At 52.8% G+C, this 12424-nt stretch overlaps 1 protein-coding gene across 7 annotated transcripts in view; it reads left to right on the top strand.

Annotated features, from left to right (window-relative positions):
• The window catches only part of PRKCB (protein kinase C beta), a 188250-nt gene that overhangs the window by 86398 nt on the left and 89428 nt on the right, over positions 1 to 12424 (top strand). For all 7 annotated transcript variants that reach the window (XR_003852575.1, XR_003852574.1, XR_003852573.1 and 4 more), the window contains 3 exons: positions 652 to 734; positions 6958 to 7069; positions 10704 to 10832. Coding sequence is in view for 4 of the 7 variants with exons in the window: in XM_029576316.1 (XP_029432176.1) it covers positions 652 to 734; positions 6958 to 7069; positions 10704 to 10832 (324 nt within the window). In the remaining 3 variants the exon portion in view is untranslated. The remainder of the gene's footprint in view (positions 1 to 651; positions 735 to 6957; positions 7070 to 10703; positions 10833 to 12424) is intronic.

The raw sequence follows: 12424 nt of genomic DNA, 5'->3' as shown, positions 1-12424 counted from the left end.
ATTCACCCTCTCCAATAATACTAAACAAGGGGACCCTCCATGAAAGTAAGGATCAGCAGATTCAGAACAGATCCTAGAAAGGACTTTCTCACTCAGTGCACGATCCCGCTGTGGGATCTGTTGCCAGAGGACGTGATGAAGGCAGTGAGCATAGCGGGGTTTAAAAGAAGTTCTGGAGGAAAGTCCATTACACATTCTTAGCCAGGGAGATTAAGGAAAGCTCTCGCTTTCCCTGGGAGTGAGTGGCAGGAAATGTTTCTGGATACTGTCAGAGACAGGACATTTGGGCTTGCTGGACTTTTGGTTTGACCCAACAGGGACTTTCTAATGTTGCTGCAGTCCCAGAACCTCTTACAGATGTTCTGCTCACATGGGCTTGCTTGGTTCTGGGATTTTATTTATTTATTTTTCTGCAGGTTGGGTGTCTCTTTAGTTTCTAATTATATAGTAAGTAATTAATTTAGGAGGCTTATCAAGTTTGATAATTAAGCACCTCCTGCAGATGTGGAATATCAGTGCTTGCTGCAAAATGCAAATTTTTAGTGAGGCAGGGGGCGAGAAGGTCCTTCCCCTGTGGGAGGATGGGAGTGACCTGTCCAGCTTGACCTTCCTGCCGCTGCATCTCATGTTCCTTCTGCTCTCTCTTTGCAGTTTGCTGCTTTGTGGTTCACAAACGGTGCCATGAATTTGTCACTTTCTGCTGCCCTGGTGCAGATAAGGGCCCAGCCTCGGATGTAAGTAAAGCACTTCTTACCCTTTTGCTGGAAATGACTGCAGAGCTGCGGTGTCTTCCCCGACTCAGGAAATGTTCTTAACGTGAGCAGGGCCGGATTTACCTTTCTAGGGCCCCTGTGAAGCGCTGCCTGAGCGCAGGTCTGCACACCTGTTCCCAGAGAAACGTCCAGAGGGGATGAAATCCGGCGCAGGAATCCCGCTGACCTCCTGACGCGCGCTGCAAGGCTCCTCCTCATTCATTCAGCTGCTTTCTCTTAACGTTGCCATCTTTCTTTGGCTGTGAACGTCAGCTTTCCTCTTCCTTGCTTTCATTTTGTAAAAAGGATTTAGCGACTTGCCTGATCCGCTGGAGCCTGACTGGGAACCTGGCTTCGTCCCGGCTCGCCTCTGCCGTTCCCCCATGTCAGCCACTGCTGGGGATGCTGCAGAGGTAGCGCTCGAAGCCCCTGAGGGGAGGGCTTCCCAGTCAGTGGCTGCATGTAGGGCCTGGGATTGCAGGTTAGGCCCCCGGACGGGGGATATAAAAAAAAATGCAAGCACTCCCCATACCCAAGAAAACCGGAGCCCTGTTTTGGAATGGGGTCCTACAAATTGCAAGATTAGCGGTACGGGGCAGGGTGCGGCTGCGTTCCCGGCGCTCTGGCGGTCCGGGGCAGGGTGCGGCTGCGTTCCCGGCGCTCTGGCGGTACGGGGCAGGGTGCGGCTGCGTTCCAGGCGCTCTGGCGGTCCGGGGCAGGGTGCGGCTGCGTTCCCGGCGCTCTGGCGGTCTGGGGCAGGGTGCGGCTGCGTTCCCGGCGCTCTGGCGGTCTGGGGCAGGGTGCGGCTGCGTTCCCGGCGCTCTGGCGGTCCGGGGCAGGGTGCGGCTGCGTTCCAGGCGCTCTGGCGGTCCGGGGCAGGGTGCGGCTGCGTTCCAGGCGCTCTGGCGGTCCGGGGCAGGGTGCGGCTGCGTTCCAGGCGCTCTGGCGGTCCGGGGCAGGGTGCGGCTGCGTTCCAGGCGCTCTGGCGGTCCGGGGCAGGGTGCGGCTGCGTTCCCGGCGCTCTGGCGGTCCGGGGCAGGGTGCGGCTGCGTTCCAGGCGCTCTGGCGGTCCGGGGCAGGGTGCGGCTGCGTTCCAGGCGCTCTGGCGGTCCGGGGCAGGGTGCGGCTGCGTTCCAGGCGCTCTGGCGGTCCGGGGCAGGGTGCGGCTGCGTTCCCGGCGCTCTGGCGGTACGGGGCAGGGTGCGGCTGCGTTCCAGGCGCTCTGGCGGTAGGGGGCAGGGTGCGGCTGCGTTCCCGGCGCTCTGGCGGTACGGGGCAGGGTGCGGCTGCGTTCCCGGCGCTCTGGCGGTCCGGGGCAGGGTGAGGCTGCGTTCCAGGCGCTCTGGCGGTCCGGGGCAGGGTGCGGCTGCGTTCCAGGCGCTCTGGCGGTCCGGGGCAGGGTGAGGCTGCGTTCCCGGCGCTCTGGCGGTCCGGGGCAGGGTGCGGCTGCGTTCCCGGCGCTCTGGCGGTACGGGGCAGGGTGCGGCTGCGTTCCCGGCGCTCTGGCGGTTCGGTGCAGGGTGAGGCTGCGTTCCAGGCGCTCTGGCGGTAGGGGGCAGGGTGAGGCTGCGTTCCAGGCGCTCTGGCGGTACGGGGCAGGGTGCGGCTGCGTTCCTGGCGGTCCGGGGCAGGGTGCGGCTGCGTTCCAGGCGCTCTGGCGGTACGGGGCAGGGTGAGGCTGCGTTCCCGGCGCTCTGGCGGTACGGGGCAGGGTGCGGCTGCGTTCCAGGCGCTCTGGCGGTCCGGGGCAGGGTGCGGCTGCGTTCCAGGCGCTCTGGCGGTAGGGGGCAGGGTGAGGCTGTGTTCCCGGCGCTCTGGCGGTAGGGGGCAGGGTGCGGCTGCGTTCCCGGCGCTCTGGCGGTAGGGGGCAGGGTGCGGCTGCGTTCCCGGCGCTCTGGCGGTCCGGGGCAGGGTGCGGCTGCGTTCCCGGCGCTCTGGCGGTCCGGGGCAGGGTGCGGCTGCGTTCCAGGCGCTCTGGCGGTACGGGGCAGGGTGCGGCTGCGTTCCCGGCGCTCTGGCGGTACGGGGCAGGGTGCGGCTGCGTTCCAGGCGCTCTGGCGGTACGGGGCAGGGTGCGGCTGCGTTCCCGGCGCTCTGGCGGTCCGGGGCAGGGTGCGGCTGCGTTCCCGGCGCTCTGGCGGTTCGGGGCAGGGTGAGGCTGCGTTCCCGGCGCTCTGGCGGTCCGGGGCAGGGTGCGGCTGCGTTCCAGGCGCTCTGGCGGTCCGGGCCAGGGTGCGGCTGCGTTCCAGGCGCTCTGGCGGTACGGGGCAGGGTGCGGCTGCGTTCCCGGCGCTCTGGCGGTACGGGGCAGGGTGCGGCTGCGTTCCAGGCGCTCTGGCGGTACGGGGCAGGGTGCGGCTGCGTTCCCGGCGCTCTGGCGGTTCGGGGCAGGGTGAGGCTGCGTTCCCGGCGCTCTGGCGGTACGGGGCAGTGTGCGGCTGCGTTCCTGGCGGTACGGGGCAGGGTGAGGCTGCGTTCCCGGCGCTCTGGCGGTACGGGGCAGGGTGCGGCTGCGTTCCAGGCGCTCTGGCGGTACGGGGCAGGGTGCGGCTGCGTTCCCGGCGCTCTGGCGGTCCGGGGCAGGGTGCGGCTGCGTTCCCGGCGCTCTGGCGGTAGGGGGCAGGGTGCGGCTGCGTTCCCGGCGCTCTGGCGGTACGGGGCAGGGTGCGGCTGCGTTCCCGGCGCTCTGGCGGTACGGGGCAGGGTGCGGCTGCGTTCCCGGCGCTCTGGCGGTACGGGGCAGGGTGCGGCTGCGTTCCCGGCGCTCTGGCGGTACGGGGCAGGGTGCGGCTGCGTTCCCGGCGCTCTGGCGGTACGGGGCAGGGTGCGTCTGAGCTTTCAAGAGCTGTGTCCCTTCCTCAGGTCAGTACAGCATGAACTGCAGGATAAGCAAAGATAAGATTTCCTCCCTTTATCCTTTGCACTGAAGGGAAAAGAACTTTTCCGTTACTCAGGTAAGAAGATTCAGCTAAGCTTAGGTAAGTTAAGTAAGACGTGAATGCAGTCCAGTAAGAAGGTCTCCCCTACAACCCGATTGTGGAGTGATGCTCTCAGCACTGAAGAAGTTTGATCTGCAGTGCATCTCTGACACTCATAAAAGTGCAGCTGCTGCAGTGCATTTCCTGGGCTTTCTGTCCCTCCAGGGTACTTTTGATGTTTTTACAAGCTCTGGGCTTTCTGCACCACTGACACATTTCGTGGTTGTTGATTTCACTGAGATATTTCAGCCTTAGAAATCCCAGTCTTCTCTTGCAAGTCACAGAATTGCTGTCTCACTCACATTCACACTCATAAAGAGCCCTTCCACCCAGTCCTATTTGCTTATCAATGTTTCTAAGTGATTTACAAAGTACATTCATAAATGAATAAAAACAAATGTAAATCAAAATAGTCAGTCAAATAAATAAGAAAAACATAAAAAAATAGTAATGCAGTTCAACTGGCTCTTTATTGATGCTGAGAAATTTGTGACCTTCTGAGGACTTGGTATTAAATGTATGAACTAAAAACCTGCTCGCATAGGGATGTCTTCACCATTTTCCTGTAAGAAGTTGTTGCTACTTCACTCTTTACTTGTAATGGAAGAGTATTCCAGAGGGTTGGTCCCTGAATGTAAAATAGACATTCTCTTGACTCAACCAAACGAACTTGCTTAAATGAAGGAATGTCGAGAAACATTTGAGAGGCTGAGCGCAGGGTTCACTCCGGGCAATATATTTTCAAAGCCACAATAATATTATGAGGGGCAAGACCTTTGATTCCTTTAAACACTAGTTTCAGTAGTAGAGCAGGAGAGAGACCTTGGGGTGATAGTGTCTAACGATCTGAAATCGGCAAAACAATGTGACAAGGCGATAGCTAAAGCCAGAAGAATGCTGGGCTGCATAGAGAGAGGAATATTGAGTAAGAAAAGGGAAGTGATTATCCCTTTGTACAGGTCCTTGGTGAGGCCTCACCTGGAGTACTGTGCTCAGTTCTGGAGATCGTATCTCCGAAGGGACTGACAGGATGGAGGCGATCCAGAGAAGGGCGACCAAAAAGGTGGAGGATCTTCAGCGAATGACTTATGAGGAGAGATTGAAGAACCTAAACATGTATACCCTGGAGGAAAGGAGGAGCAGGGGTGATATGATACAGACTTTCAGATACTTGAAAGGTTTTAATGATCCATGATCAACAACAAACCTTTTCCGTTGGAAAAAAATCAACAGAACCAGGGGTCACGATTTAAAACTCCAGGGAGGAAGACTCAGAACCAATGTCAGGAAGTATTTCTTCACGGAAAGGGTGGTGGATGCCTGGATCGCCCTTCTGGAGGAAATGGTGAAGACCAAAACTGTGAAGGATTTCAAAGGGGCGTGGGATAAAGTCTAGAGGATGTGAATGAAGAGAAGAGGCATGGGGGTGGTTTGCGAGAATGATGGCTATTACCTAGTGATGAATACCCTTATTCAATAAACATACACACGGTTAATGCGACTCCAACATTGCTCTATGCTTCAATGGCAAGAGGAAATGTGGGAAAAAGGATTTGTATTCATATATAAGCGTGGGAGTAGCTTGCTTGTTGCGGAGGTTACTACCCCAAACCAAATAAGCCTGATATGTCACTTTCAATGCATATCCAGCATAGCTCTCTGCTTCAACAGCAGGGGAATGAAGAAAAGAGGATTTACATTCAGACAACTACCTATAAGGACTGAATTGTATAGTCTGGGTAAACAAACAAACGTGGGAGTAGTTTGTTTGTTGCGGCAGTTACTACCCCGAACCAATTTAAGCCTGATACTTCACTTTCAATGCATATCCAGTGCAGCTCTCTGCTTCAACAGCAGGGGGGGGGATGAAGAAAATAGGATTTATATTCAGACAACAACCAACAAGGACTAAATTGAACAGGCTGGGTAAACAAATAAGCCTGGGAGTAGCTTGCTTATTGCGGCGGTTACTACCCCTAACCAATTAGGCTTGATACTTCTCTTTGCAGCTCCAGCACTGCTCTCTAATCAATGGTGGGGGTGGAAGGAACTTAGAACCAAAAAGTTACCAATAAGGGCCCTGACCTTAGAGGTCAGTGTAATAGATAAGTATGAGAAAAATAAGTGTGAAAGCTTGCTGGGCAGACTGGATGGGCCGTTTGGTCTTCTTCTGCCGTCATTTCTATGTTTCTATGTTAAATTTTATTCTTGAGGAAATAGGTAACCAGTGATGTTTAGCCAGATCGGGTGTGATGTGGTGGAAGCTTGGAGTTTGCTCGGTTATTCTCATTGCTGATTTATTTTGCTGTAAATTACAGTAGTCCGCTGCTGACATCACAAGAGAATGAATGACTCTTTTCAAGTCTACGATTAAGATTAAGGTCGTATTCTTCTTAACATTTGTAACTTGAAGTATGAATTTCGGACTAGTTTTTTAACTTGTGCCCAAAGGGTTAATCTAGAATCCGTAATTATACCTACATTTCTTACTTCAGAAATATTAATTGGTATCCTTCCACATCCAGGGTCCTTGGGATAACATTTGAATGGTATCTGATTAGGTAAAGAATTTCTGTTTTTGACAAGTTTAAAACTAAATTGCTGTTTCAGACAATGTGCAACCTTCAGCAAGGTATCCTGAGCTGACCCTTTCATAGGGATAAAAAAACTGGATGTCATCAGCTAAAATTCAGTTTTCCACATCAAGTTCTGCACAAATGAAGCCGAATAACACCGCGGGCGGAGCAGAGGCCTGGGGCACAAAGGGGGCAGCTAGTGCTGCCGGTGATCTGACTTTAAAGTTACGTCCCTTAAGGAAAGAAGAAAAGCATTGTCTAAGGCGGTGCAGCATGATCGATAGTGTCAAAGGCTGCGGATAAATCCATCGACACCAGGAAGTCCTCTGAAAATATCAAACAGGATGCCGGGAGACTCTGGGTGTCGTGGCCTCCTCTAAAACCAGAAGAGAGTCTGCTCTTAAACAATTACAAACCTTCTCGAACTTTAGAAATGAACAGAAGATTGGAAATGGGCCCGAGATTACTAAGAGCATCGCAGGGTAAATTTGATTTCTTGGGCACAGGTTTAATGCAGGCCACTTTTAGGGACTCGGGAATTGGCTCCTCTTTAAAAGAGAAATCAGTTGTGTTAATGTCGTCTTTGAGATATTGAAGAGAAACATTGGAGCACTCATTGATGGACTGAAATTTGGTCTCTTTCTCTTTCAGGATCCAAGGAGCAAACACAAATTTAAAATTCATACGTATTCCAGCCCTACCTTCTGTGATCACTGCGGGTCTCTGCTGTATGGTCTCATTCACCAAGGAATGAAATGTGAAAGTAAGTCTGGTTCTCCGAGTCCAATCATTGATGGGTAGGAGAACTGCACTCCCATTACAGCTCACATATGAGTACTGCTGTCTATCCTTGTGTGAGGGGATAGGGTGAGGGGTCGTGGCTGTGTGAGGGGATAGGGTGAGGGGTCGTGGCTGTGTGAAGGGTCGTGGCTGTGTGAGGGGATAGGGTGAGGGGTCGTGGTTGTGTGAGGGGTCGTGGTTGTGTGAGGGGATAGGGTGAGGGGTCGTGGCTGTGTGAGGGGATAGGGTGAGGGGTCGTGGCTGTGTGAGGGGATAGGGTGAGGGGTCGTGGCTGTGTGAGGGGATAAGGTGAGGGGTTGAGGCTGTGTGAGGGGATAGGGTGAGGGGTCGTGGCTGTGTGAGGGGTCGTGCTTGTGTGAGGGGTCGTGGCTGTGTGAGGGGATAGGGTGAGGGGTCGTGCTTGTGTGAGGGGTCGTGGCTGTGTGAGGGGATAGGGTGAGGGGTCGAGGCTGTGTGAGGGGTCGTGGCGGAGGTCGTGGCTGTGTGAGGGGATAGGGTGAGGGGTCATGGCCGAGGGCTGTATCCTGTGTGAGGGGCTGGGAATGGTGGCCGAGGGCTGAATCCTGTGTGAGGGGCTGGGAATGGTGGCCGAGGGCTGTATCCTGTGTGAGGGGCTGGGAACGGTGGCCGAGGGCTGTATCCTGTGTGAGGGGGTGGGAATGGTGGCCGAGGGCTGTATCCTGTGTGAGGGGGTGGGAATGGTGGCTGAGTGCTGTATCCTGTGTGTGAGGGGCTGGGAACGGTGGCCGAGGGCTGTATCCTGTGTGAGGGGCTGGGAATGGTGGCTGAGGGCTGTATCCTGTGTGAGGGGCTGGGAATGGTGGCTGAGGGCTGTATCCTGTGTGAGAGGGTGAGAACGGTGGCCGAGGGCTGTATCCTGTGTGAGGGGCTGGGAATGGTGGCCGAGGGCTGAATCCTGTGTGAGGGGCTGGGAACGGTGGCCGAGGGCTGTATCCTGTGTGAGGGGGTGGGAATGGTGGCCGAGGGCTGTATCCTGTGTGAGGGGCTGGGAATGGTGGCCGAGGGCTGTATCCTGTGTGAGGGGCTGGGAATGGTGGCTGAGTGCTGTATCCTGTGTGTGAGGGGCTGGGAACGGTGGCCGAGGGCTGTATCCTGTGTGAGGGGGTGGGAATGGTGGCTGAGTGCTGTATCCTGTGTGTGAGGGGCTGGGAACGGTGGCCGAGGGCTGTATCCTGTGTGAGGGGGTGGGAATGGTGGCTGAGTGCTGTATCCTGTGTGTGAGGGGCTGGGAATGGTGGCCGAGGGCTGTATCCTGTGTGAGGGGCTGGGAATGGTGGCTGAGTGCTACTATAGTCAGTGTTGGGTGAGCTGCTGTGAACTGGATCGCGTTTCCTCTCCAACCTTCTGAGAAGAGATCAGGTTTGGCTGATGCAGGAAACCGAATTTGTTGTGAGTAAGAGAAGGAATCTGAGAAATGAAGGGGTAACCCTAGAGCTCTGTTTACTATTGATGTAAGAGCATTGCTGAGCAGGGAAATGTCCCAGACATTGTGCCACTCGGCTGCTCTCTCACATTGCGCCAGCTTTGTATGGTTAAGACCTAATTGAGAGGTTAGGGCTTGGCGTGTGGGTGGTGTGCACTGCATTTTTGGGAAGCGTCATAAAACTACTGCACATCCCAACCTGACCCTTGGATGGTCAGCTTCAGGGTCTTTGGAGGAAGCTTCCTAGTGCTGCCACCCATACATGCAAATAGGGGAAACCAGGTAAAGACCTCCCCCAGAAAAAGTGCTCCATGCACTGGGAGCTGGCGCCATCTTGAGGCCATTTCTGTTAGTGCCTGAGAGTCCAGCACCATCTGTCTCTGCGTGGGGAATGTTCCTGGGGGTCTCCTTTTCTACTCTGAGCTCCTTATTCAGACGTTGGCCGCCTAGGAAAGCTAGCCACATAAACCTATCAGGCTAATTTACGGGTCGATGCAGTAAAGTGCGCTCAGGCTGAGCGCACTGTTAGCCCCTGTTTGGCCGCGCGTTTTCGATGCGCTATTTTTACCCCTCATACAGTAAGGGGTAATAGTGCGTGGAAACCGCGCATCCAACCCCTCCAAAACTAATAGCGCCCGCAACATGCAAATGCGCATAGATGGGCCTATTAGTTATTCCCGCGCGATTCAGAAAGTAAAATGTGCAGCCAAGCCGCACATTTTAATTTCGGCCGGCACCGGAAAGTGTACAGAAAAGCAGAAAAAACTGCTTTTCTGTACACCCTCCGACTTAATATTATAGCGATATTAAGTCGGAGGCCCCAAAAATAAAAAAAAATTAAAAATCTGCCTGCAGGTTGGAAGATGGACACTCAATTTTGCCGGCGTCCGTTTTCCGAACCTGTGGCTGTCAGCGGATTTGAGAACAGACGCCGGCAAAATTGAGCTTCGGCTGTCAAACCCGCTGACAGCCGCCGCTTCTGCCAGTAAGGAGGTGCTAGGGACGCGCTAGGGACACTAACCTCCTATTACCGCATTTTTTGTTTTTCTGAATGGCGCGCCCGCTCTCCCACTGGTTTTTCTATATTGGCCCGTTAGTTGGGATATTCAGCGGTGCAGGTAGAGCACTAAACATACCTGGTTATCTGAAAGTTAGACGGATACGTTTATCTGGCTAAGTTTGGGACTTCTCTCCAGCCGTCTGCCTTGGCTGGATAGTGATGGTCTGCCCCTGACACACAGGCCGATACAGTAAAACCCGGGGGGAAAGCCGGCACCCTGAGGCAGGCGCCCGCTCTCCTGTGCGTGCGATTTAGTATGCAAATGAGGGCCCGTGGTAAAAAGGCGCTAGAGACACCAGCGCGTCCCTAGCGCCTCCTTATTGACGGAAGCGGTGGCTGTCAGCGAGTTTGACAGCCGACTCTCAATTTTGCCGGCGTCTGTTCTCAAACCCGCTGACAGCCACGGGTTCGGAAAACGGACGCCGGCAAAATTGAGCGTCCATCTTCCGACCCGCGGGCCACGGCCAATTTAAATTTTTTTTTTCACTTTTGGGGCCTCTGACTTAATATCGCTAAGATATTAAGTCGGAGGGTGCACAGAAAAGCAGTTTTTACTGCTTTTCTGTGCACTTCCCCGGTGCCGGCCGAAATTAACGCCGACCTTTGGGTGGGCGCTAATTTCTGAAAGTAAAACATGCGGCTTGGCTGCACGTTTTACTTACTGAATCGTGCGGGAATAACTAATAGGGCCATCTATGTGCATTTGCATGTTGTGGGCGCTATTAGTTTCGGGGGGGTTCACCGTGCGTTTTCCACGCGCTATTACCCCTTACTGTATGAGGGGTAATAGCGCGTCGAAAATGCGCGTCCAAACGGGGGCTAACAGTGCGCTCAGCCTGAGCGCACTTTACTGCATCGACCCGTATGTCAGGGGCAGTCAGACTGGTGGGATTTTAAAATCCTGACATTTGTCTGGCTGTGCCAGATATAACCGGAGAAATGCGCAGAATTTGGAGCTGACGGTGTTTATAGATGTGTTCTCTGTCACGCGTGGCTGCCAGCACACGGGTGGTATGCAGTGTCCCCTTCTGTCACGTGTTGCAGGTCTTGTTCTGCTTTCTGAGGAGCTGTGCTTTTGCTTTGTCTTTTTAGCATGTATGATGAATGTTCATAAGCGATGTGTAGCGAATGTTCCCAGTCTCTGTGGAACAGACCATACTGAGCGAAGAGGTCGCATTTATATCAAGGCGGACATCAGTAAAGAAGTTCTTACGGTGCTGGGTAAGTGGAATATCCTGTCCTCTCACGTCGTAGTTCATATTTACAAAGCATGTCTGGTAAAGAAGTGAACTGGTAGCATTCCCAGTGAGCCCACATTTTGAACTGGGCCTTTGAATCCTGGTTTTTCTGGGGTGCAGGAGAGCTGAGCTCCTCTGGGGAATGTCCAGCTGTTTCTGGACGTCACAGGATGCTGCTCGGGCCCCCGATGACTGACCGACCTCACAGCTAGCCACTCCTTTATTCTTTGCACCAACGTTCACATCACAATTACAGCTTCCAGTTCCTGATCTAAGGCAGCAGGAGCCCCAGGCATGAATGGTGGTCATTTCCTTCTGGGTCAGCCCAAGGGAGGAATAGATCCTATTGATGGAGATTTCAGAACCATCTCCTGTCCCTTTTCATCACCTTCCAGTAATCACTGGTCACGGTAAGCGTGGCGATCTTTGTTCTAAACAGTGTAAGCCTGGTTTACGTGCGCCGTCTTGTCTGATTCAGATTCCTTGTAAAAACATGCAGAGGAGTTCCCCAGACACTACGATGTACGCTCACTACATTAACATTCAATCGATCAGACAGAAGACAATGTTATTATGAGATTTTTTTTATCATCCGAGTCTCCGGACATATTATGCATAACAGAATCATGGCTGTTCTATATCAAATTTGTCCACCTCTCAGCCGAGAGTTAATAAACATGGAGGTGGTTTGTTAATTCTCATATTATCTAATTTAAAATTTGAAAATCTGAGTTTAGACTCTCAGTATGAGATGAGGATTTTGTCCTCAAGGTCTCTTAACTTATGTTCAGTCTATGCTCCCCCTGGCCTAACAGAGCTTAATTCTTCTCTCTTCTCCCTATTAAAATCTATTGCAAATTTGAATAATACCATGGTTCTGGGGGACTTTAACTGCATGTTAATAAATCTCCTTATTCAGTCGGCTGTGATGTGTTTCTCAATATTATGCAAAATCTTGGATGAGACCAACTTTCAACTGGATCAACCCATACAGGGTCTGAACACATCCGCTGGTCTGATCATTTCAACACAAGATTTCAACATGAGGTCTTATTGATACAGATTTATTCTGTCAGATGTTAGATGAAAACTTAGATCTAACCTCTTGTCGAGATTCTGATTCGCACGTTGTTACTTGGAATGAAACTTTACAAAATGTTCTTGACAGACTAGTACCAATCTTCAAATTAAAATCGAGAGCTGGAAATCAATGGATGTCACCAGAATTAAGATCTATGAGACAATCACTGAGGAAATTAGAATGAATATGGCCTAAATCTCCAACCTCTGAAAACTTAAACATATATAGATTTTCATTATTCAAGGTCTGACTGTTAGGAAACACTACTCTTCATAGATTCAGACAGCAAGAAGCAACCCAGAAATACTGTTTAACATCTTCTACATCTAACATTAGTACCAGGGACTCGTTAATATAGATGGTGATGTATTCATGCAACGAATAGGCTTGGAGCTAACTATGTTTCAATGTCATTTAATGAGCTCTCATCAAAAATCTTTGATATCAATAATAAGATTCATCCTAAATGGCAATCCTTTGACCCTTCATCAGCC

The sequence above is a fragment of the Rhinatrema bivittatum genome, chromosome 14 (genome assembly GCF_901001135.1).
Source record: "Rhinatrema bivittatum chromosome 14, aRhiBiv1.1, whole genome shotgun sequence".
Classification (NCBI taxonomy): domain Eukaryota; kingdom Metazoa; phylum Chordata; class Amphibia; order Gymnophiona; family Rhinatrematidae; genus Rhinatrema; species Rhinatrema bivittatum.
Note: the sequence above shows the minus strand (reverse complement) of the source record. Positions and strands in the feature narration are given on the sequence as shown.